Here is a 24,802-nt window from a genome sequence, read left to right on the forward strand (position 1 = left end):
CACCACCTGGCGGAATATACAGGACTAGCTCACTCCCGCTTCTGCCGTCCCTAAGCCGTAGCTCAGCAGCGCTGAGCATACCTCTGGATCAAAATGGGTCTCGCTGCCGCTAAGAAGTAAGAGCAACAGCACAGCTGAAACACCACAACTAAGGTTGCTAACAGGCAAATAGCAAGCGGAAACTCGGCAACGACCCGAACAACACCAAATGGTCGCGCAACACCGACTCGTTTGGCCAGAAGATCCTAAGGGCGCAGGGATGGCAGCCGGGGCAGTACCTCGGTGCGAAAGATGCGTCGCACGCTGAATGGCACACGGAAGCCAACCTGGCGCACATCAAAGTAACGCTGAAGGACGACAACCTCGGCCTGGGCGCGAAACGAAACCATGGCGATGAGTGCACCGGGCTGGACGCTTTTCAGCACCTGTTGGGACGCCTCAATGGCAAGAGCGACGAGGCCCTGGAGACGGAACGGAAGGCGCGGGAGGATCTGAAGCTGAACCTGTACGTGGAGAGGAAGCTGGGCACGATACGGTTCGTTAGGGGCGGATGGCTGGTTGGTGATCAGCTCAAGGAGACGGCCGATGAGGTTCCGGAGTCGCAAGGCAACGCTGTCTCGGAGACGTCGTCAAGTGCCTCAGACCCCGCCACAAGAGGGTCCAGAAAACGGAAGGGCGACCAAGATACCGATGAAAATCATCAAGTCGATGACAAAGCAGAGGGTCTGGACAGAAAGTCCAAGAAGAGGAAAACCAAGGCAGAGAGCGAGGATGTGGCAGAAACGAAGGATAAGAAGTCAAAAAAGCGACGAGCGGAGTCTCATGGCGATGAAGTGGAGGCGTCTTCCTCCTCAACAGGCAGCAAGCGGAAGAAGGACAAGAAGAAGGCCGATGAGGACCCAGCTCAGACCACGAGCACTGCGTATTCAGAGGCAGGGGATATTTCAGGTGAGGTTGACAAATCGGACGAGGCCGAGAAGGTGAGGAAACAGAAGAAGGACAAGAAGAAAGAGAAAGGGAAGAAGAAAGAGAAGAAGGACAAGTCCAAAAAGCACAAAACGGCTCCGAGTCCAGAAACCGAGGCTGGCGACAATTTATCCGGAGACACGAAGCAGAGGAAAGATGGCAGCCCCTCAGAACCCATGGTATCAGAGGAAGGCACGTCTTCAGCCCCCACCGCTGCGGAAAGCACCATCTCTACACCAAGCGGCAGCGGCTACTCTACCCCCGTCCCCACCGGCTCAAGCAGATACCTGGCAAGATCAAGGTTCATCGCCCAGAAAAGGATGGCCTTCACGGACACAGCGGCGCTCAACCAGGTAAGACTCCACGTTTGAGGATATGAATAACACTACAGAGCCCGGCTAACGTTGCATAGATCTTCATGATTAAATCGTAGTGTTATAACTGTCTTATCAGCAATACGACTGCTACCTCCTCATTGTTCGCCGTTCATGGATATGTCTACACCGACAGCGGCTCGTTCATACTAAGGTAGTAGTTAATCCAACCACGTTTTCACACTCTCAACTCGAAGCCTAGTCGTTAGTGGAGCACCACCTCTACCAGACCGGCTATGGCTTACATCAACAAATCATCTACGGGGATGCGCCGATAGTACCGGAGAATCAACGCCATGACCCCGTCATTCGTGCGGTCCTGGCTCCTGGATCTCTGGCGCCGTGTCTTGCTGTCCCTGCTGGCGACGGAAAGGAGCAGCGGACCGTTCCTGCGATACAACATGCTCCGGGGCGCCGTGCGCGATACTTTGTTGATTTTTCGTTGGGGAGTGGAGGCTGGCCTGCGAGGGCTCAGTCGCTTTGTAATGGCTGGTCGGGAAACAGTCGCCAAAATGGTCGACAACATAGGACGCTGCGTCTTCCACCTCATCTGTTCTGTGCTCGCCATGGCGGTTAGGCTTGCGCCTGCTGCCCGTCGTCTTTTTCGCGAATAGCTGGTATTCAGCTTTCCCTCGGTCTTCCCCTGGTGGACATTGTTTCGTCAGGGACGTCAGTCGGCCGGCAGCTCTAGCCTCACAGAATCTTGGGGATCGGGGAGACATTGGGTGCGATATGGTGGGGGTTATAAAGATCATAAAGCGTCGCTGTCTGGTAGTGATATAAACTTCAGCAATGAAACCAGCAGCTCGTTGTGCGTGAACCCATTTCAAGCTGTAGCAGGCCCTGCTAGAGGATCATGTATCATCTTCCTCCCCCAATCCCCTTCCTTTTTTCGCTGATTTTGCTCTATCAGACCTGGCGTTTTCTTTTGAAAGGACGCTGTGTCTTCATATCGTTGTCCCCGCTGGCTCTTTGAGGGATGGCCTCGGACTCTTCATCCTCGGTGTCTCATTACCCCTGTGCCGAATGTAAACAACCCCTTTCCTGAACATCGGACGACTTCAGAACACCGGTCTCCTCGTCCGGCACAAACTCGGATAGCGAGCATTTTATTTCGATCCCTTCAACGTTGCGTACCCCCACAGGCATCGACCGACTTGAATTCCACTTACTCACCACCGAACACCGACTGCAGGAGTTTGGCAGCATCACCATACCAACACGGCAATCAAGCAATTCTACATTGACTAACACCAGTCTGTTCACACGGTCCCCGTTGTGACACTGGTATTCACAAGGTAAAAAGGTTTGTTCATTGAAAGTACACTCAACCGAAGACTATGCTAACGAGAGTAAAGATGCAAAGACTTGCAAGGCGGCTGCACCCAAGTCATTCACCAGATCAGCAAGGCCTCTACTTTGCGCGCTTCGGGCATTTGATGTGACCGGCAGCACAAGTTGTATGATCGCGCTTCCCACTCCTTGAAATATCCTCGGGGCGTATCCAGTCAGGTGGCCTCACTTCATACCACAGGGCTCAGTCGAAGACCTTTCGCTGTTATAGGGCCGACCGTCCTCTCGCCGTACAACGCGCCATGGAGCACACCAATACCCCAGAGCAGAGACGCGTGGTGTCTTATGCCGATGCCGTTAAAGGAGGGCGCAAGGCGCAAGCTGAGAAAGCTAGGCTGAACGTCCCCGGCGACGACAAAGTTGAGGCGGCGCCAGCGACCCAAAAGCCTCAAAGTCCTGCACAGCCTGAAACCCCCAATAGCCCTGGACCAGCTGAGGCGCTAAAAGCAGCCCATAAGGCGGCCCAACAGGAGCCCACGACGTCGGACACGAAGGGAGAGCAGGTGGCAACCCAGAAGAGACCAGCACAGGCCAAACAAGCTGCCGGGGGTCGCGAACAAAAGTCCGCGCAACGAGATACTACTAGTACTCAGGGCTGTGAGCAGCCAACGCAGCCAAAGACCCAGGAACCCGTGAAGCCATCAGCAACAGCGTCTCTTTCGTATGCCGCGGCCGTAAAGGGCATGCGGTCGTTGACGAGTCGTGAACCCAAAGGAACAGGACAAACGGAGGCCACTAACGAGAAGCCGTCACAACCGGGCAATGAGCAGTCCAGCGCAGAGAAGCACGATGTTGCCGAACCCGCGCATGCTGAATCCCCAAAAGGTAAAGCCCGGCAGGGAGAGGAGTCTCATCACCATGAAGCAGACCAGTCGCCCCTCAAGGAGGCGGAACAAGATCCATCTAAAGAGCAAACACCTCCTCTCAGCAGCACGCCCCTAATCAGCAACAACAACGAGAGCGACCGTGGGCGTTCAGACGACCCGGTAACCCCAGCAATGGGCCTGGTCAGGACAGCAGAGGATGACCGAGTTAGCGTGTATAACCCAACCGCTCCCCCCTTCTCAGCTGGGGCTGTTTCTTCCCCCTTACTACGTCTGCCGCCGAACGCCTTTTCATCCCCTCGAGCATCCGCACCACCATATCTGCCAATATCTCAATACGTATCAAACAACGTCCCCACCAACATTGTCAGATTGTCCGAGCACATCAACCACGCTCGCCTCCGTGAGTTGATCGCCGCCCACGATCGGGGTGAATTCTCGTATGTTTCCAGGCGATATATATATACCACACGGCAACAGGATTCGTGCTGACTACTAATCGAACAGGCTCTGGTACACGCAAGAGGAATGGGATGTTGAGATCCTCTGCCAGGGAATGTTTTGGCGAGTGCATCGCCAGATCCTCTGCCGGGATTCGGACTGGTTCCGGGACCGTTTGGCGCCCATCCTGGCCAATGTTAACCATGTATGTAAAACAGACACGCGACAGCTCCCTTCTTCGTCTTCGGACTAACACACATATGATCCAGTCCACTGTCCGGGTGCGGATCTCCATGGACGACCACCAACCGGTGCAGCTAGGCCAGGTGCTGTACTACATCTACAATCACAGTGAGTTACCACACCCTTCACACTCTTCCTTCCGCACCTGCTCTCGCTCGACACAGACCTTTGGAGGCCCCCGGGCTAACACACGCCCCCACCACAGCGTTCCAAGGCGGCCAGACTGCCGTCGACGGGGACAGACCCATGGGCGAGCCAATCCGCCGCGCTATCTTCAGCTGCATCGCCGCCGCGTCGATTGGATGCTGGCGCATGTACGAGGGTGCGCTCTTCGACCTGGACTGCGCCATCTACGTACTCCCCGGCGCACTGCAGTCCTATGATCCTCAGCTCGACATCAGCCACATCCACGAGCCGCTCTTCCTCGCGCTGCAGATGCTGTACGAGCAGGGTCCGCGGCCGGAGCTCTTCCGCCTGCGCATCAAGATAGCCCATCTCCTCGACGTCACCCTCCTGGTGCTCTTGAGGAACGACAGCTTCAGGCTGGCCTTTGCCGACAAGTGGGTGCCGCGGCTGTACGGGCACATGGCGGCCGAGCACAGGTTCTTCCAGCACCAGGGCAGCCTCCCCGTTCCGCCGCAAGAGCCGCAGCAGCATCGCGCCCGCCGGTGGGGACGGCGGTCCCAGCAAGTAGGAGTGGGTGATCGGCTACTACGATACCAAGATTTTGTGTCCTTGGGCAGCAACTACTACTACAACTACGACTACAACAACAACCACCGCAACAGCAACCCAGAGACGGCGACGGCGACCGAGACGGAGACGACGGAGACGACGACGACGACAGAGATCAAGATCCCGGACGAGATCATGTTCGCGCTGTGCGCAGCCGACTCGGCCGTCCGCACCCACGACGCCACGCTCGCGTCCATGCGGCGGCACATCGAGATCGGCCACCAGTTCGCCGCCGAGCGCGACGCCGCCCAGCGCCGCGGCGCCCAGCTCGTCCACCTTCGCCGGGCGGCCGGTCTTTTGCACCAGAACCCGCAACCGCACCAGCACCAGCACCAGCACCAGCACCAGCACCAGCACCAGCACCAGCAGCCGCCGCGCTACCCCCACCCCCACCCCCACCACGACGACCACCACGAGGAGGAGGAGGAGGAGCACCGCTTCGGTCAGCTCAACGCCGATTTTGACTGGACGCTCGACCGGACGGAAGGGGGACGCCGCGCCATCCCGGGCCCGTCTGCGTCTGGACGGGCTGGTGTCGGTGCTGTGATCCGAGACGGTGGGGAGGAAGGGGAGGTTGATGAGGAGGAGGAGGAGTGCCAGACGGCGATGATCGACCGTCCCCTGGAGGCAAGAAGGTCCTCCTCGCCATCGCCACCACCGCCACCGACGACTGCCGTTGTCTCTTCTTCTCCTTGCACCTCCATGAGGCCTGTGGCGACTGCCATGGCCACGGACACGGACACAGCAGCGTCGGTGGGTGGAGGACAACATGAGGGGATCAGGAGCGGGAGCGGAAGCAGCGAGCCGCGAGAGCGACGGCGGCTCGACGACGACGACGACGACTCGGCCGACTCGCCGGGGGGGGAGCGGAGCCCTCGTTCTCTCTCTGCCCCCGAGGGGAGGAGCTGCGGCGGCGGCGGTGGTGAGCCGTCGCCGTCGTGCGACTCGACGATGTTGGCGGCGACTGCGCTGTCGTCTGCCAGCTTCCGGAGGGCGGAGGAGGATGGCGATGGGGTTGGGGATGGGGATGAGGATGGTTCTGGCCAAGAATATCCTCCCCCCGCCACCACCACCACCACCACCACAACCCTACGGTCGTGGTGGGATACGGTCATGGGTGAGGAGGGGGCCAGGTCGCCGTGGTCGTGGTGGGATGCCGTTATGTCGTGGGCGAGGGATGAGCAAGGCTGAGGGAATGGTGCATTTGATTTTTTTAAATTTCTTTTTTTGAGTTTTTTAATTTTTTTTCTTTTCTTTTTTTTTTATTTTATTTTTCTAAAGGGCTAGGTTCGTGGTTGGGCTAAGGGGTTCTAGGGAAGTCTGGGCTCGGATGGCTCGGATTATATCGATGATACACGATGGGACACGATGACGTCCGGAGTACCGCTGAACTCCGCTGTTTGATTTCGTGTTTGTTTATTGTTTTGCTAGACCGTTATTTGCTCTTCTTCTTTACCTTGGCGTCTTAGGCGTAGAGTAGTAGTTGTACTATCTCCTGTTATAAGCTCTTGAGTCTACAAAAAGGAAGGAAAGCATAGACTACCAATGGCCGGGAGTTGTAATCCGTGCTAACTCAGTTATAGCAAAGCATATTAGAGATCGTACCATCCTAGCTTTGTCAGTCGACTCTCTACTTACACTAGGTTGACTGACAACAGAGACACGCGGCTGCAAATCAGAGACCCGGCATATCCGGTTCGACGTGGTGAGCTACTAGTCGTCCAGTTACCAACGGAGCAGTTAATGCAGCTTGTGAGTACATATCCTACCCCTCGCAAAATAGGGAACCTAACGTAGCACCTGCTTTACTTTACACGAGTCGTACTAGGTTGCCTGATTCGGCTTAATGGAGCACTGAAAGCTCATTGGCTAGTCTGCTACTTAAGTGCATGCAGTAACTGTTCGGCCGCCTTTATCTCTGTGGCATAATATTGGCCAGATCCACATAGGTAGACTTAACGCGTGGCCCCTGCTAGCTTGACGCAGTCCGTTGTAAGCTACGGAAGGGTCTCCAGGTCATCCGGGGAGGATTCCAAAACATGCAGCATTGATCCCTGTAGGAGAATGATTGCTCGGACCCTCCCACAAGATAGGCACTTGTACGCAGGATCATGAGCATAACTAATTCCTTTGTCCATACGCCTTGTTGGATGGGAAGGAGCGCGCTAAGGAGAGCCCTGAGGCATAAAGCTGATGAGGGGAGAATGGCCGGTTTTGTCTTCGCCTTCTAGCGTCATCGACCCCTACATAGTCGTCCGTCCGAATGCATTCTCGCAAAGGGCGCTCATCCATGGGCAGCTTATGATGCTGCGCCGGCTTACGAAGACAGGTGCATCGATCTGCAGACATGGTTACAGCACACATAGGAAAAACGAGGGGTCCTACAGAAGATCGTTGGGTTTTAATAACATAGGTAGACAAATGGTCGGGCTGCTCTTTCTTGGATTGGCATTGCAAAGTGGCCGATGGGAGGGCAGATCGCGGCAAGCTGCATCTTGTCGTGGCGAAATACTGTGTAGTGTGCATAAAAGACAACAGAACGTTCGTCTGTCAGTAAAATTCCAGGTTAGATCCTTTGATCAGCTTAGCACAAAAGTAAGCCTTCCCCCCTTGCCATTAGCGTTATCATGAAGCCTGTACTGAAACTTCCTTCTTTCTAGCCAGCTAGTAGCCGCTAAACTGACGGCTTGATGTAGCTAGTAGTCTGCGTCCAGTACTATCTCCTCGCTACATCTTGAGAGAGCTCGCCATATTGTTGCAGGCCTGATCTCGTGTCCCTTGAAGGCGATTGCTCGAGTTAGCTAGCGTGAGTTACCCCGCATGTTGTTCCGTTTGGGTGTCGTTGAAAGTGGAGTCCTGACGTCGAGCTGGAACTTGGCTTCACCCTTGGTGGGAACACAACCCCGGGCTCCGCTGCGGCTAACGCACACGCCATTGGCCTGAAAACTGGCCGTGCCCCAGTCGTGCAGGTGCGGTAGCCAATGAGCCGCCGAGAGCTTGCTAACACCGTTGATAGTTGCATCTGCCCTTGTTCAATCTAAATGATCATCGCCAGTGATGGGCAGTTGGCGAACTGGCGGAAGGCAAGTGTGAGAAGGCGCATCTCCTCGCACTCTGGGGATGAAGTGTTAAAATGGACTGAATCCTGTCCCTTTCCTCTTGCCTCTTTCCTCCATCAACTTCAGTCTCTCGACAGTTGTTCCATGACAATTCATCGACTCACTGTAACTTGAAACTCTCTTAAAAGATCAGTACCCCGCTTAAAACCCCGGTGATTGCGACCTAGAGAACAAAGCAACTAGTATCCCGAGTTCCGCAGCGGCTCTGTCCCTACCTCGAGAACAACAGGAGGGTCATCCGATTCTCAATCCATCGACTGGGCCTCATTGCTCTCGTCCACTGGGCCGTAGGTGCCGTTCGAGAACAGCCCGAGAGGAGAAAAAGCAAATCCCGAGCTGCACTGCTGGCATCCCGGAGTTACACCACCTTCATCATCGTTCGACCCCCCACACGGAAACCCCATTTAAGCGTTTCACTCCCTCCACTCCAAGAGCCGCCGGTGCACATAGCTCGCACGATTTCAATCTACAAAACATACGAGTTTGCGGATCCGCGCGCATCTTCCGAAACCGCTTTCGACTCCGCGACAGGCCACACTCCGGCTCGTAGTGTCTCGAGACATCCCGTATTCAGCTATAATAAGACCGCAGCTTCCCTAGATCCTTCCGCCTGCCAACATGTCGTCGGACGACGGGAACTCAACCACCAACACAGTCGATATGGCGCGCCAGCGACGCGGGTCCATCACCTCAAGCGCCTTCACCAGCCTCTTCCGGCAGAATTCCATCGCGCAACCCCCCGTGACCGCCTTCGCAACCCCTCTAGCCACGACTGCCATAAACGACCAGCGCCGGAGGCTGTCCGTCACGACCCTGGGTCTCTCGGGCACCTCTCCGACCACAGCTTCTGCTTTCCTGCGCCGCGCCAGTCTTTCTACAAGCGGCGATTCGTTTGATGAAAATGCAGTCGAGGACGAAGATCCCCGCACCGCCCCCATCACACCCTCCTTCACCCGGCGGACGAGCTTCGGCGGGCCCCAGGCCGTGCGAGGCGTGCGAGGGCCGACCAGTCCGGGTACCAACGGTAGGCCTCCCCAGCCGAACCGCCCGCGCGCCAGCACCGTCCGCAGTAGTCCGCCCACGCCTCCGATCCCTTCGGCCGGCGTCGGCAACTACACGTGGAGCAAGATCTCTTCTCAGGCAAGCACTGCAAACCAGTCCAGAACAGGTTCTGACTTGTGCTCCCCTCCTGTCCGATCAGAGCAAGGCTTCAACTGGTCGGACCAGCTTAGGACTCGTGCCGAGAGCACCGTCGCCGCCGGCCCGCGGCCGTCGTTCTCCCTGGCCTCCGGAGGGCTCGGCGTCTCCCCTCCGCGCGCCAGCGCAGCCCCGGCCCCGGCCCCTGCCCCCGTCAGCCCTCACCACCATCGGGCCAAGTCCGTCTCCGACATGCCTGCCCCTCCCGCCCAGCCTCCCAGGCCTCGGCAGAAGCCTGACCCCTTTCAGGAGAGGATCCTGAAGGGCGATTTCTACATGGACTAAGCCCGCCGGCAGGAGTCAGTTTCCATGTCATCCATGCGTCTCTCATATCTTCTCGACATCCCGATTCGGGATAAGGGTCGTGCTTTCTACACCATACAATCACCCTACTGGCTTTTTTTTCTTCGGCGTTCTCGTTTTAGGCACTGGGACAAGGCGCAAATGGTTTTACTTCCTTCAGTTGCGGCATGTTTCCCTGTGTCTGGAATTTGGGGCTCTGTACATAACAAGGAGCTGGTATCCCCCGAAAAGACCGGCGGAAAAGGCGAGGACAAGCAGCAAACGGAGTTTTAGCGGTGGAATTGTGCTACATGTGGGCGGATGACATCTCACTTGGGAAAGACCATAGCGTCTCATCGTATCTCAGCGGGCGGGCAGGTTAGGTTTATGGGTTGGGTTCTCGGGCAGGCTGTGATGGACACACCTACCAGAGGCAACGGGCAATCATCAATCAGGTAGCGAGGCAACACGGATTCACCATGGGGTTCTTTTGTCCTGTTTTTCAACAGACTGTACGATTAGGACTTCCGGTTTTCCTGGGCCTTGGTTGCTATAGCTATTTGCCGTCAATCAAGGGTGGATGCGAACAAATAACGGAAGGCAACCGTCGCAATCGCAATCGTCGCACGTCTTACACGAGGATTTTGACGATGCCGTCCAAGAATGGTACAATCAATTTTCTACTTTCCCCCCTCTCTTATTACTAGCCTTCTCCCATTCTCGTTCGTCTTTTTTTGCCGCTTCTAGCTTTCAAGTTTGTTGAGCGAGTCGGCAATCCGGATCCGCGTCGAGTAGTTGGCGGAACTGTTCCCGACGAGTCGAGTGCTTCGGACGGGATCTGTTGAGAGCTCTCTTTGTTCCGGTTCCGTGTCTCTGGATACCGCGTCATTCGGGACCCGTGGGTGGACAAAGAGCACCTCGTGCTCGTGCTCGTGCTCGTGTTTCTCGAAGTGGTGCAGCGCTTCCCTTACAGAGTAAAAAGGGAGGGTTCGTTAAGAAGACATATTTCTTCCGGCTGGGGTCGTTTATTCTTGCTTTATCAGGCTCGGTTATCGTGGTTGATTACTGGCGTTCCCTTTTTTCTTTCTTTCTTTCTTTCTTTCTTTCTTTCTTTCTTTCTTCTTCTTCTTCTTCTTTTTTTTTTTTTTTTTTTTTTTTTTTTTTTTTTTTTTTTGAGAACTCACTCAGACTGCCGGAAGGGTCATTTGAGTACTAGTATGGGATGAAGCTCTCTGTTGGACGGCGGACTGGAATGTAAGATACAGACACAAGAACATACAGTCATGATCAAAGAAGACCCTGCACTTTTGAAATGTATGTTTTCCTCAGGTCAGGTGCCCCCCTTTCTGCTCGACTCCTTACGGTGGTAAAAGGAGGTATGCGAAGCGGCCCAGTCCCCTCCCTCAGCCTGTAACTGACAAAGAACACACATCATGGGATAGGAACGGAAAAAAGTAAAACTATGTATTTTAAAGACTTTATCTCATTATTGCTTTGTGTTATCTGGCGACTCTCCCGGCTAGGCGGTAACGGCGAAAATGCATGGACTCGATGCCGATTTTTCTTGTCGAGTCGCCGTCGCGCTGGTTGAACCCACGCAACCCCCCTGCTGGGCATCATTGACAAGTGTAAGTTTGGGTTCATCGCTGCGCAACCCCTTCCCAGTTCGATTATTGACGCGGAACATACTTCTCCCCCTGGTAGCTTGTGTTCGGGTGTGCGAGACGAGAACCTAGGAGCGAGGGAATCGGAAGCTTGATCTGTCTGAGATTTGACGCTACACGCTTGTTGTTCCGCCTTGTGTTGCAGAGGACTTGTAGGCGACAGCGTAATAAGCACATGTGAATTCACACCGGAGGAATATATGCCCCTGCTATGCGGCGCCCCTTCCACTTGAAATTCTGGATGACACTGGAAACGAGTAGTAGATACCTGGGTAGTGGTGATAGTTTGAAAAGGGGAGAACTACCTAGGTACCTAGTAGTACGCCCGATACTGTATTGCTCACTAACATTACGCTCCCTAACAGTGCCCACGTAGTATACACACTAAGGCGTGCTTCATTCCCCCAAGCTCAACACCATCCGTCCAGAGGTGCTTTTCCCCCACCGCTCCCCTGACAAGCCGCAAAGCAAATTGACCTTTCCCAAACTCCAGCCGCTACCCGCCAACCGCCGGTTCCCAGATCTCCCATCCACGTCCCTGTCAGTAAGGTACGGTGATAGTGCACCATAAGCCACAGCCCGAATCCCTAGCACCCGTCCGCATCATTACCATATCGTACATGGACATGGATGAATCATGCAAACATCCAACTCAACCCCAACTTCATTTATTACCCAGCAGAAAAAAGAAAGAGGCAAAAAAGAATCAGAATCAGAAACCATACGCTCCACCACCCACCCCGGCCCCAGAATGACGAGCATGCCCACCGAGCCCAGGAGGGGCAGGAAGAGTAGGAGGAGCAGGAGCAGCAGGAGGAGAACGGGCAGCAACCCCCAGGGAATCCAAGCCCACACCCATATTTGGCGGCGGCGGGGGCGGCGGCGGCGGGAACCACGGGGCACTCCCGCTCGACCCGGAAGGGGGACCACCAGATGCCGATGCCGATGCGGATGCAGATGCAGAGATAGAAGGAAGTTGAAAGTCCTGCCCCAACCAATACCCAAATCCCATATCCGCATCCGTAAAGCCGCCTAGGGTGTATTCCATGGCTTCGGCGAAGCCGTTGGCGCTGAAGGCGGCATAGTCGTAGTCGAAATCGGATCCGGGGGGGAATGTTGCGTTGCTGCTGCTGCTGCTGTTGTTGTTGTTGTTCCACGGGCCCTGTCCAAGGTTTGTAGTCGATGCTACCGCGGCTTGTTGTTGTTGTTGTTGCTGCGGGGTGACCCCGACCATGGTGAACGGACTCTGGGCGGGGGCTCCGGTGGAGGAGGTGGTTTCTGTTGTCGTGGCTGTCTGCTGCTGTTGGGAGGATTGTGGTACTGGTGCCGTGGTGTTGGTGATGGGGTCGTAGGCGAACGATGGTTTGCTGAGCCATGGGGAGGCAGAGGCAGTTGTTTGCGTGAAATCTGCGCTGGTGGATGGCCGTGAGCTGCTCGTGCCCGGGCCGGATGCCGCGGCCGAGTTGTGGGTGGCGATCTCGGACAGGAGTTGCAGCGGGGTGCTGGTAGAGTAGTCTTGTTGCTGCGGCCGCTGCTGCGGGACTGGAGTAGGGGTATCTCTTTCTCCACTGCCCGGGAAAGGGAAGGGGGGAAGTTGGGTGTCGGTTGCGGCGGCACCCGAGCCTTGGTTGCTCCCCCCGCTCTGGCTCTGTTTCTGCTTATGGAACCAGGTGCGGATCATGACGAGCACGACGAGGAACTTGCCGGCCGGCCGGCTCCTGTCCTTGTCGGCGGTGGCACGGAACTTCTCGAGTAGGTCCTCAAGATGTTGCTCGACCTTCATATCGTCCTTGGGGATGTACTTCCCTAGTTCGCTTTTGGGCGATGACGCGGCAAAGTACATCTTGATGAGAACGACGACAGCGTAGGCGACACGCACAAAGTTGAACACCGGCAGGCAGCGGATGGTCTGGACGTCAAGGGACAGAAACACCTCGAAAATGCCGTCGATGGCTTTCGTGCAGGCAGACAAAGCTCTAACGTGTGCCAGCGGCAGAGGAGCATCCGACCGAAGCAACATGTCATTGACGTTCGGATTGGAATCGTCGCCGGTATCGCTGTGGGTGGCAATCTCATGCATGTACAGGTTGATAACCTCGAAGCCCAACATGAGTGATGCTGCAACAAGTCAGTCAGCTGTTGACCCCCCTCCACCAGTGAACAGACTAGGGCACAACTTGAACATACGCTGCTGCATCTCCTTCGGGATCGCGGTGCGGTACCTCTCCAACTCACGCTCGAACCAGTTCAGCACATGCTGCGTCCTGGTCTCGGCGAGATCGGGAGTCGAGGGGGGATCGTCCATCGAGAACTGGATGCCGACCTCCTCGGCCAGCCTGTGCGTCCACACCAGGTGGCACAGGTACTTGTCCGTGGGTGCGGCCTCGGGCGACGACTTGAGAAGATCCATGCACTCGTTGATGAAAGGCGTCCAGCGGATGAGGTTGGGGCGGTGCAGCGCCATGGAGGTATTAGTGGCCATGAAGTAGCACGTCAACCATGCCCGCCGGGCCTCGAAGGTCGTCGGATCCGGCAGCGCGGGCTTCCGCATCGGATGGTCGCGCCAGACGTAGGCGATGTGTTTCCGGAACCCCCCCTTGGCCGACCTCTTCCGGCCCAGGCCAATCTCGATCGCCATGACGGCGGCGACATGCACCAGCTGGTAGAACTTGAGCTCCTCAAACCGCTCCGGCGGCCAGTACCAGATGGTGGCGATCTGGAGCGCCTGGATCAGCTCGAGGTTCTTGTGGCCCCGGACGATGATCCTCTCGGCCAGGACCTGCATGAGCTCCTTGGTCAGGATCCGCTGCAGAGCCGGGTTCTCGGACGACGCAGCGGCCATGATGGCGAGGAACAGCAGCGGCTTGGACGCCCTGAGGTCGGCCGCCGTCGTGCCTGGCGGGATGACGACAGCGGGAAGGTGCGGGAACATCTGGGTCACGTAGCGGATCAGGAGCTCGTTCGCTAGCGGCATGGTCAGGATCTCCCTCTCCACGACATCAGCAGCTTGCTGCTCCCTGCCGGCGTCCGCGCCAGGCTGCGGCGTCGCCGAGCTCGAAAGCGACGGCGTGTCCCGCGCGACAGTCGCAAAGCCAACATCTTCCCCGGATTCCCTCCTCTCATCAAGCTTCCTCTTCTGCCCCGCCACAGCAGGAGGCGCGGGCATCATACCAGCAGGATGCGGAGGCGGCGGCGGCGGAGGAGGAGGAGGAGGAAGAGTAGGAGTAGGAGGATACCTCACACCGTGACCCTCCTCCACCCTCCGCCCACCAATATCCTGCCCCCTCGGCCAACCACCAACACCACCACCAGCACCCCCATCTCCAACACCCACACCACCCACACCCATACCCACACTAGTAGATCCGCGACTAGCCTGCAAGCTGGCCGTCAAGGCATCAATCTTCTTCTCCAGCTCAGCAACCCTACTGTCCGTCTTCTTCTGCCTCTTCCTAGTCGGCTGGGTGACCACGCAGGCACGCTTGGCCTTGGCGCACCGCCGGCAGGGGCCCTCTGGGTTGGCTGGGTCCGGGTCGCAGCGGACTTTGAGGCCGCGGCAGGACTCGCAGGCGCGGGGCTTCTTCGGCTCGGCGCCGTGTGCATGATCGTGATCGTGCTCGTGCTCGTCGTCAGCGGCATTGCCGGTGCCGGGCGGAGTCAGGGATGATGGGTTGTAGAGATTGGGGTTTCCGCCGGAGCGGTTGTTATTGTTATTATTCTTGTTGTTATTGTTGTTATTGTTGTTATTGCTGCTGCTGCTGCTGTGGGGGTCGAGAGCGGCGGGCGTGGCAGCGGTGAGGGTGGTGGCGGAGCTGGGTGTTTGGGGGGAGAATGCAGCAGCTGATGACGCCGACGGCACTGGCTGTTGCTGCTGCGATTTCGCATCAGTGCCAGTGTCTCGGGCGACAGTTGATGCGTTGCGGAGCACAGGGTCCGCCGGCTCCATGGTGTCTTGCCTCGGTCACCGGTATTGGCGTTGGCGTCCCCGATGGTGAAGAACGGCCATTCAACATCCGACTTGCCGATCCTGGGGAATGGTGTCGGAAGGTGAGAAGAAGCTATCGGCATTGGCAGCCGAAAGCGCCCGACAGCTGAACCTCCGACATGGTCCGTGCGCGTTTACACCACCAGCTCAAGACAAAGAGATGTACGGATAATCCGTATCGAACGTAATCAAACCACCTCACAGCAAATACTTACATATCACACAAATCAAATGCGAGTGATATGATGCGCCCCATATTAAACATTTGATATACCCGTTATGTACGTAATCGGCTTTTCAACAGCCCAGCAGCCCAGCTCTCCGCACCAACCAGCCAGCCAGCCCCTTTTTCTCGAGCGAGCAAAGAACACTCAAACACGAACTTGGTATCTCCTCCGCTGGGGGTTAATGCAAAACCGCAGAATCGCACCAGGAGGTCTCTCATCGACCCTCCCAAGAACACAAACCTTGGAAACCAAAAACAGAAGCAAGCCGAGACCACAGCGAGGGGAACAAGCCAAACCAATCCAAAACAAAAGGCCAAGTGAATCCAAAAAATTCCATCTGCCTCATTTGAGATATGATATCCAAAGGGGAGCAGAGTTAAGGTAGGCCGTGCCATCTCCCGAGACATGGCGCTAACAAATAGCATAGCTAAGCCATCGCCTGCATATGATGAAGGTAGGGTAGGTAGATTTCCATGACCGTTTTGTGTTTGCAATGCATATATGAATGCCCCAATAAATCATACAACACATGTATGTCGTGGATCGTGATAGTAATCAGTCGGGGCACAACACAACGTTGCTCCGTCGTCCGTGATCAATGGCGGCGTTGGAAGGGAGGAGAACGTAAAGTAGTAAGCGAGAGAAGAAAAGCAGGGCTTCGAAACGACGGGGAGAGAGTATGTGTGGTATCTTCGCTCATCATGAACAAACATCAGAAGTGGAGTGGGTGGTACTATGGAGGACGTGGGGATGAGCGAATAGGCTGTTCCAAAAAGGGGTGTGAACCAAAAATGGAGGGAATTAGAATAGCACTTCAGTACTGAGCCTCCTCGCGCAAGCGGCTCTTGGAAGGCTGCTGGCTGAGGGTGCCCATGAACATGGCGCTCTCGCGTCGGCTCCTGTACGGTTGTTCGTACGGCGCCGGCGTCAGCCCGTTCTCGTAGAGCGGCCTGTCGTATCCCGGACTGGCCTTGTGCTGGCTGTGGTCGATGCCTGCCGCCGGGCCGAAGCCACTTTCGTACACCGGTCTCATGTGGGGCGGAGGCGTCGGCGTGCTTCTCGAATGCATGGTTGCCGCGTTCATCTGGGCCATCTGTTGCATCGTCATGGGTGGCGGCGTGGGCGTGCTTCTGTTCTGCCCTTCCAGCTGCTCCATCAGCCGCTGCCTGTGCGGCGAGTCGCTGTGGGAGGTTGACGGTCGCCCGTCCGACGGCCGCCGTTCCTGGAAGGACGCGGGGAGCGACGGACGGCGCTCTTGCGGGAACTCGGGCTCGGTCACGGGAAGCTCATACTCGGAGGGGTCGATCCCGAAGATGGCCTGGTAGTTCTGCAGGAACATGGCAAACACCGGCGCGGGGATGTTGAGCGTGGGCGAGAAGACGATTCCGACGTTGCGCACCGTCATCTTGTTGACGTCCGAGTTGTCGATGATCTTGATCAGGAAGGCAATCAGGTACTTCAGCAGCGCGGCGTTGGCCTGCGGGAGCCGCTCCACGAGCTCGGCAAGCGCAGCCATCTTCTCCTTGTGGTTGGTCATCTCCGTGACGGCAATGAACTCCATACGCAAGTCGTTGGTGAGAATCGTGGTCGGCAGTTCGCGGAGGTACAGCTTGAGGAGCGAAGCGACCGCGTGAATGTCGTGGTATTGTCCATCAGTAAGCAGGTTGATATCGCCCTCGGTATTGAATCGTTCCTTGAGCTGCTTGATGACCAGGTTGGACCCGCTGAGACGGAAGATACCCTCCTCCAGGACAGCATTCTTTGCGTCGAGGTATTGGATACACCGGTACACGACAGAAGGCAATGGCACCCTGACGTCTACGGGAGCGTTGTAGCGAACAGCCTCTGCCAGGGTAGCACCGAATACCTGCCGGACGGGTCCGTGGTACTGGCTGACGGGCAGAGAGTTGCTGCCTTCACTTCCGAACAGCGAGTCCTGGCCGTCGCTCGACGTTCGTGTCTTCGGACCAAACCCAAAGAAGCTACGCTTCCGCGCCTTCTTCTCTTCCTGCGTCGGCGCATTGAGCCCCATCGCCAGCTTGCTCCCCCACAACTCCGAGTTGGAGATTACGTGGGGATTGCTCGGTGCTGAGATCGTGTACGAAGATGTGGAATGGCCGTGATTCGGGTCGTGATCATGCTGTCCGGGCTGCTTCCCCTTGGACGGAACGCTTTGTGGCGCATCACCTTGCTTGGTGGCTTCGTAGCTCATTCCAATCGTTTCGTCGGTGCCCGCTGCCTGCGGTTGCGGCTGCTTCCCCTGACCATGCGCCTTCTTCTTGACATTCCCGCTGCCGTGTCGGTCATGCGCGTGATCCTTCTTAGGCGGCGTCTCCTCCTCGTCCGGATCCCGGTAGTCAATCCACCGGAGCAGAGCATCGACCCATTGATCACGCTCGCTGTCACTCTCAGCGCACAAGACGTGCTTTGTCATGCTGTTGGGGTCCTTCTTTTTCGGCTCCAGGATCAGGAAGGCGTGGCGATACTGGTTGTCGCCCTCCTCCGCCGCCGGTCCGTGGCCCTGTGGGCCTTCACTGTGATGCGCCTGCTTGCCGATCTGGGCCTTCTGAAGCTTGATGGTACCCAGATGGGCGCCGCCGGGGGTTTCATAGTACCTCAGATGTGGGCCGTCGAGGACAAAGTACCGCGCCTTCCAGCCTCCAAAGTTCTTGCCACGCTTCGTCAGGTAACCGTTGCGGAACGGACGGCCGCCTGGCCCAACTTTCTGCGGCTCACCATTGGAATCCCCCGTCGAGTTCCCCGTTTCATCCGCATGGGGCGGCAAGGTGTTCGTGGACAGGTACTTGCAGAGCTCAAGCGCCGTTGCATTGTCCAGCGGCGTGTTCAACAGCTCGTCCAGGTACTGGTTGAGGGCGATACGCCGGGCATCAAGTTTCGCCGGCGCATGCCCACTGAAGAGCGACCGATCCGGCGTCCTTGCCGTGAAGGTTGGGCACTGCTTCAACCTCTGGTCTAGCTTGGCAAGCGACGCGGAATCCTTTTCGATCCGCCAGAGCTCTCCGCCGTCTGCTCTTGAATAGACTGCCAGAGTGAAGACCGGGTCCTCCTCCAACTGCGTCAGCGAGAGCAGGCTAGCTCGAGAGGGCTTCATGCGCGAGGATGCCACCTTGATATCGATGGACGGAAGTGCATTGGGCGGGAGCAACAGGTTGGGGTACTCATCGGTCACAAAGCCCTTGAAAATCCTGGTCCGTTCTACCGGACTGTCGGTGCTCGACTTTGTCGGGCTCGGCGTTGCGTTACCAGACTCTCCCTGCTTGACGATGTTAAGCGGTCGAGGCGACTTCAATGCCAGGGGTTCTCCGGCGGGCGAAGGCGTCTGGAGCGGAGTATTGGGGGGCAACGGAATGGGTGCTCGCGGTGGCCGCGGGGATAGGGGCGCCGCAGCGCCCATAGGAGACAGCGGCGGAGAGTTAACGGGGGAGCCCAGAGCCATCGGTCTCGGACTCGACGGGAGGCCGGGGCTTAACAAGGGTGCATCAAGCCTTCGGGGATCCGAGCTGCCGCTTAATACTCCTGCCAGCGATGCGGGCCCCCGTGGCGGGTGAAGGCCTGTCTGCACCAGCCTGGGACTGGCAGGCACCTCGCTCGGAGGCGCCTGTTCCTTTTCCTTGTCCGTAGCCTTCCGGCTGCCGCTCTTCTTGCTCTTTTTCGACAGACTCCGCATTTCTGCCTCCTTTCTGGCGAGGATTTCGCGTTCCCGCTCGTCCTCTTCCCGCGTTCTTCGGCGACCCCTTCGTTCCTCACGATCACTCCCGCCAACCTCGAGAATGTGATCGTAATCGGTGTCCGTCTCCGGCTCATCCTCCGGGGCAACAGCGGGCTTCGCCTTCGCCTTCTCCTTCTTTAGATGCAGCGGAGCAGGAGGAGGCTTCCGCGGTGGGGGCGCCGGCGGTGGAGGGAACTTTGAGGCGCCTTCTTCGGGTTTCGGAGATCGACCTGGCAGCCCAACAGGTGGCTGCGGCGGGGGCATCCGTGGCGGTTCATGGGGCGCGGTACGCGACGGTGGCAGATTCAAGTTGATGGGAAGGTCCTTGGCCTCTTCCGCTCGCCTTGCCGCGGCTTCCGCCTCCCGCTCCTGCGCCTCATGGTCATATTTATCGAGTGCATGCTCGCTCGGCTTCGGCATCGTGTGCGAAGGGTCAAGGATCCCGCCGACGGCCGACTGGGTACTATTGGCAGTCGTGCGGTCTGCTGGGGGTGTTACGGGATAGGGGGCTAGAGAGACGTCAACGGGCGACTGCTTCTGCTCCGGCTCCATTGCCGTCGGTGATATTGGAACCTCCAACACCCGTTCCGTGGGCGAGGAACCAGCACCGCTGGGTCCATTTTGGTCCGCTCTTTGCGCCGCCGGTGCCGATCCAGAAGGTGCTGTCGACTGCGCTCCTTGTCCATCCAGGACCTCCTTCAGCTTCTTCCTGTATTTCTCTTTATCCTTCAGCGCTCGTTCTAGATCCTTGTTCAGACCCAAAATCATCGCTCTCTGCTTGTCGACCAATCTCCAGAGCTGCGCATTTTGCTGCGATTGCGCCTGCTTCTCTTTCAACAAATATTGAATCACTGCTTCGGCGTTGCCGGCCGCCTTGATGAGGTTCGCAATATCGGTGGTCCCAACGACGCTGTCCTGCGACGCCTTATTAAGGCTAGACCGGGAAGATATCGCGGAAATCGCAGAATCTATCGACGAGTTCCTCGGTTGTGCGTTCTTGACGGGCTCTGCCCGCTCACTCGCTGGACCCGCCATCGTCGAGGACTGGCCTGGCGCAGCACCCGCGGGAGGCTGGGCGGTTACAACGGGGTCAGAGATACTGCGACCTTCATTCGGAAACCGGAGATCGCGAGGCGAGGGAGCCGGTCTGGCACATAGTGTTAGCGTTAAGGCCAACGGACACATCTCGGGACGCCTCCACCACGAGGATTGCAGCAGTTGGTGAGAGGCATCCGTGACCGGAACGCACCCAGGGCTTCTATCCTCAGGCGTGGTGCTGCCTGAGGAGCAACTGTTATAGTATGTCTTCTCGGAAACCTGCGAGACTGTTTCTTCTGGGCCGGTCGTCACGATGCGTGGGACAGTGCCGGGAGCAAAGTCTGATCGCGAGCCGGGACTCGTCGGCGGAGATGAGCTCGACTGGAGAGGACTCGGGGGTACTGTCCGTCTCGAACTAGCGTGACGTAGAAGATCGAGTCAGTAATATGGACAATGTGGACACGGCAGGACCCGGCACACAATCGTAGTTGCACCACAGCCCGGGCAATAAATATGCGGATCGCTTGTTGGACGACTGCCAGCCCTCGAGGCGTGTGCCTTGACTTTCGAGCTCGAATCTCTCAAGTAAAACACCTTCGACGGACTGAATGCGAATCACCGAACAAAGCGTCCCAGAGAGATCCCTGGGTTGTGCCCAGGGAAAAGGAAGACAACGTCAACGAGGCCGGAGAAAGCCCAATGCAACAACGGAAACTGGGCGTGACAATGTGGGGCCGGGGACGGGGAAGATCAAATATGGTGAGGCGAAGGTGAATTGAAGGGCGGGCCGAAGACTCCGTACCTCGAGCTCCCCGTTGACGACGGTGTTGGCAACGGGCTATTGGCCGTGTACAAGGCCTGTGTTCTCCCGACGGTAGGACTGTCCTGGAGCGCAGAAGCCATAGAGCGCGATGCTTGGGGCCACGAAGGGCCGCGGTTGGGGTGGTCAGCCGAGCCCCCGGCCGTGGTGAAGCTGCGACAGATCCGCTCTGCGCGGGTTGGTGGAGGTGTCAGGACCAATGAAGGGGTCCTGTGATTCTCGCTGACGTTTCGGCCTTCCAAGGGAGTCCTGTCTGCTACCGCATTGAACGCCAAAAACAAAAATTCTCGGCCACCGCCAGGATCAGGACGCGGCCGTGGGAACGGCGTCGCAAAAAGGCTTGGGACACGATCGACCCCGTGTGTGAGCGATGGAATGGGAGAACTCCCAGGTATCAAGCCTCCAGGGCCATGGGACTGATAAATTTTGACAAAGATGGTAAAGGCTGGCGCTCCTCAAGCATGGTCCCCACACGCGGGCGCTAAGATCAATCAAGTACTAATCGCTGCATGTGCCAATCACGCTAGCAACACTCTGGTACGATAGCCAGGGGTAAGCACTAATAATAAGCAGTACAGGAAAGGCCGATGTTGACGATCTTCAGATATGGACTGCATGGTAATGTCCATCGTCCAGGCCGGTGCTGCAGTTGCGAGTCGTGAGTCTGATACAAAGAGTCAGTTCGCTGCCCGAGTCAGACCGGGCCAAGGAAATCTCGTGCTACAGTACAAGAACTTATCCTTTTGGTTGTGCTAGGTCGCTTATTACCGAATTACCGAATTACCGCTAACACCCAGTTAAATTCCCGAGCCGAACCCCAGACTTGGCTCCATCCAGGGAAGAACACAGGGGCTCTCGTCCTACATAATTTCGGCAACGCGGTGCTGTTTGCGGCGTCATAGACCTTGAAGCCGTGGGGTGTTGCTAGCTGGGTCGTTACGGTTGCAATAGAGGCAGCGCCTTAGTTCGCACTAGACATGCTAGTACCGCGTAGCTCAGCTACTATCTGACAACTAATGTATTTCAAGTACGCTTCATGTAGTAAATTTCCCAGGTTTGTTACAGGTTTCTTGCAATGATGAGTAACCGCGAACCTTATGGTTCACGCCTTGTCCCTATCGCGCATCGTCTCCTTTGGATTGGCATAGTATACTCCGTACAGCAGTCACGGTTGCTGAAACAGTATCTCCGTTGCAGGAACCTTTATTATCGTGATTTAACCGGGCTGGATGGTTTGTTATCGGACCATCTTGTCAGGTTGTTGAATCTAGCCAAACAACTGCGTCCCTTGTTAATGTCGGAAGGTTTCAGTCGGTCAATTCATGAGCAAACGCGAGGTCCAGGTTCTGAGTTATTAAGATGTAGACCCGGCATGCGATTTACAAAATCATCTTGTCGTTTGCCTGACGGGTAGTATAAGTCGTTTATTACGGCGTCTGACAAGGTAGGTTGATTTTTTGAAAAGTGATACCATTTTCAATCAGGGACCTACTCAACAGAATCTACATATAAACTCCGAGTTAGCTTCAGCTGCAGCATTCACTCCATCTAGCTACTATTCCAAGGCCATGCCCTATAACCAAAAGACACCGCAGTATTGTATCGCTATTAGAAACTGTACTGTGTATCGAGGTTGAGCCTCGGCCAAAGGCCCACAGGCAGATTCACCCCCCACGGCGGTGACATCCGGCTTCTGGCTTATCGATGCATCATGCAGGAGACCTTAAACTTCTGCAGGTACGGGATACAGAAGGCCCGTTGTGAACAGACAGCCAGACACAGGCATCTCTTCGATATCGATCCAACAAATCAAATAGCCGAGACTCCAGAGTTCCTCGTCCATCCCCGGGTTTAACGTTAGTTACCTTATGTACGCATCATTCCATAGTGTAAGACAAAAAGCAAGCCACATGTCTGGGCACTCGTGGCACTCTGGGGATGGTCGATCGTCAACCCCATTCTCGTATGGATACCATTCTTGCTTTTTGGTCTGAAAGTCTGTGGAGGAGGATCCACATCGAAATGAAAACCTTCAAAAAGCACTTAGTGTAAAGAAAGCTCCAATGGGACACGGTCGTTGTCACCACGCGTTGCGACCAAAACTTGCATAGGAGATGAACTTCGTCCAGAGGCTCGCTGATATGGAAAGAGCGGTGTGGACGTGAACTTTACCAACCATGACCAGTCATCTAGGAGATATTCCCGCTTTCGTCAGGAGAATGGCACCCAGGAGATCTAATGGCTTGTACTGTAACTTACCATGTAACGCATTCTCAGTCATGGGGTTCTGCGCGCATCAGAATAGGGTTGCTTGGTGGGATGCCATTCAAGCCTGTGATTGGATGATGGGTCCAAGATGCGTTCATGCAAGTCATCTCCAAGCTCCGCACTCCGGTTTGCGATACCGGGCTGCAACGGCTCGTGATTGGGTTGGCTGTCGCGGTCGGCAGCCCCTGAAATCCCCAAGACAGGCATGCTTCAACTCTAAAGTTGCATGTCGCAATCGCCGGTGGCCGTCCAGCCAGCCACTGCAAGCAACCAAGAAATTATTCTCGATTTCCTGGCTCAGATATGATCTTCTATCTGGTGGATCGAAGTGGCAAAACGGACAAAAGAGAAAGCGGATTTGGTGGCCGTGTTTCCCGAGGCCCGCCGCTCATATCGGTTACACCGTCCGAAACAGATCCGGCGGCCGGCCGAGGGTCAGCCGAGCGAGGCCCTTAACGTTTATGAAGGGCATGCGGCTGATTTTCAGGGTTAAAGAGGTCAGGGTTTCAAGCCGCTCCCGTTTGGCTACTTTTTATACTCTTAGGTGACATCCAGTCCCTTTCGTCGTCTGAACCTCGTCTTACTGGGTTTTCATTCGCGGTCTAGCTTCGAGTGTAAGGAAAGTTTAAATATGTACAGACAGGAGGGGCTTGGTCTTACAGACGGCCCGCACCCCTTTGCTCGTGAATCTCAACTGCTTCAGAACAGGGGATGGTAAGGCACGCCCGTCGACTACGTAGGTGGTATGTATGTCACGGAGAGAGGAAGAAACATCGCTTTCAGCCAGCCTTGGCGTTCCAGACTACAATTGTTGTTCTCTTGAAAGATCTGCTGTCAAGAAGGTCACGGGTAAAGATGAACACGCGACCCTGCTATCGACCGCCTTAGCCATGGAATGGCACAAGGTCGCGTGGCTCGCTCACCGCGCCATCCCGTCCGTCCCGCAGCAAGGGAGGCCAGTGACATTTCATTCTAGTTTTGTCTACATCTGGGTTATTGTCTCGTGCGTATTACAGCGCGGTTTCATTCCAAGTAACTACCTGCTACTTCGCGGTACTTGCCTGGCAGTAACTCAAGCATGGGATGAGGCAATGGATGGATAAATCCGATATGGCCCTCACCAAATGAGAACAGTACGATAATAGACTACAGTTGAACCATTGTCGATTAACACATCTCTCCTGGAAAAGAAACAGAAGGAAACATTAGATAACAAGGGGTAAATAGAATCCAGGGCGCGAAGATATCCCATCAGGTGTTCAGTTGCGGGTTATGGACTTGTCACATTTTGGGAAACCCTTCGAGACAGTTCATCAACCGCGTCGATTATACATCGGGACTGTTCTAAGAATCTCTGGTTTGTAAAGAGCACTTTACACCTATTACAGGTTAGTCATCACCTGTCCTTAGGTGTGTAAGTCATACCAAGTTCTGTCCAGCTTCAATGAGTTGACCCTGATCCTATGTGGTCCCTAAGTGACTCCCTACCAGTAAAACACTAGGTACCAAGGTGTCTTAACCAAACGCCACAAAGCT

At 56.2% G+C, this 24,802-nt stretch overlaps 5 protein-coding genes across 5 annotated transcripts; 2 read left to right on the top strand and 3 right to left on the bottom strand.

The window, feature by feature from the left end:
- Positions 1–27: 27 nt before the first annotated feature.
- Positions 28–1,522, top strand: B0T15DRAFT_45977 (uncharacterized protein). Its single transcript, XM_062865970.1, has 3 exons — positions 28–116; positions 173–1,319; positions 1,379–1,522. Exons 1-3 carry the CDS (start codon positions 94–96, stop codon positions 1,397–1,399), a joined length of 1,191 nt encoding a protein of 396 aa, XP_062726476.1. The 5' UTR covers positions 28–93; the 3' UTR covers positions 1,400–1,522.
- A 3,789-nt stretch (positions 1,523–5,311) lies between these two features.
- On the bottom strand, positions 5,312–6,260 carry B0T15DRAFT_519138 (uncharacterized protein; the record flags this gene model as incomplete). The annotated part of the gene is made up of 1 exon (XM_062868420.1): positions 5,312–6,260. A coding segment is annotated over exon 1 (667 nt), but the record flags the coding sequence as incomplete, so codon positions are not given.
- A 2,306-nt stretch (positions 6,261–8,566) lies between these two features.
- Positions 8,567–9,775, top strand: B0T15DRAFT_46016 (uncharacterized protein). The gene has a single exon (XM_062865972.1). It carries the CDS (start codon positions 8,674–8,676, stop codon positions 9,535–9,537), a length of 864 nt encoding a protein of 287 aa, XP_062726478.1. The 5' UTR covers positions 8,567–8,673; the 3' UTR covers positions 9,538–9,775.
- Positions 9,776–11,910: 2,135 nt separating this feature from the next.
- On the bottom strand, positions 11,911–15,235 carry B0T15DRAFT_426320 (uncharacterized protein; the record flags this gene model as incomplete). Its single annotated transcript, XM_062865646.1, has 3 exons — positions 13,386–15,235; positions 12,440–13,316; positions 11,911–12,322 (listed from the first exon to the last, which is right to left on the bottom strand). Exons 1-3 carry the CDS (start codon positions 15,142–15,144, stop codon positions 11,911–11,913), a joined length of 3,048 nt encoding a protein of 1,015 aa, XP_062726479.1. The 5' UTR covers positions 15,145–15,235.
- A 989-nt stretch (positions 15,236–16,224) lies between these two features.
- On the bottom strand, positions 16,225–21,081 carry B0T15DRAFT_389344 (uncharacterized protein; the record flags this gene model as incomplete). Its single annotated transcript, XM_062864482.1, has 3 exons — positions 16,225–20,287; positions 20,390–20,593; positions 20,981–21,081. 3 exons carry the CDS (start codon positions 21,079–21,081, stop codon positions 16,225–16,227), a joined length of 4,368 nt encoding a protein of 1,455 aa, XP_062726480.1.
- Positions 21,082–24,802: the final 3,721 nt, after the last annotated feature.

The sequence above is a fragment of the Chaetomium strumarium genome, assembly GCF_033439665.1.
Source record: "Chaetomium strumarium strain CBS 333.67 chromosome Unknown B0T15scaffold_1, whole genome shotgun sequence".
Taxonomy (NCBI): Eukaryota; Fungi; Ascomycota; class Sordariomycetes; order Sordariales; family Chaetomiaceae; genus Chaetomium; species Chaetomium strumarium.

Excerpts from the sequence above, each read along its gene's own strand:
- B0T15DRAFT_46016 (XM_062865972.1), top strand. The coding sequence starts at position 8,674 with ATGTCGTCGGACGACGGGAACTCAACCACCAACACAGTCGATATGGCG.
- B0T15DRAFT_45977 (XM_062865970.1), top strand. The coding sequence starts at position 94 with ATGGGTCTCGCTGCCGCTAAGAA. Across the intron at positions 117-172 it reads GGTCTCGCTGCCGCTAAGAA|CAAGCGGAAACTCGGCAACG; the intron begins GTAAGAGCAACA and ends ACAGGCAAATAG. Across the intron at positions 1,320-1,378 it reads ACACAGCGGCGCTCAACCAG|ATCTTCATGATTAAATCGTA; the intron begins GTAAGACTCCAC and ends AACGTTGCATAG.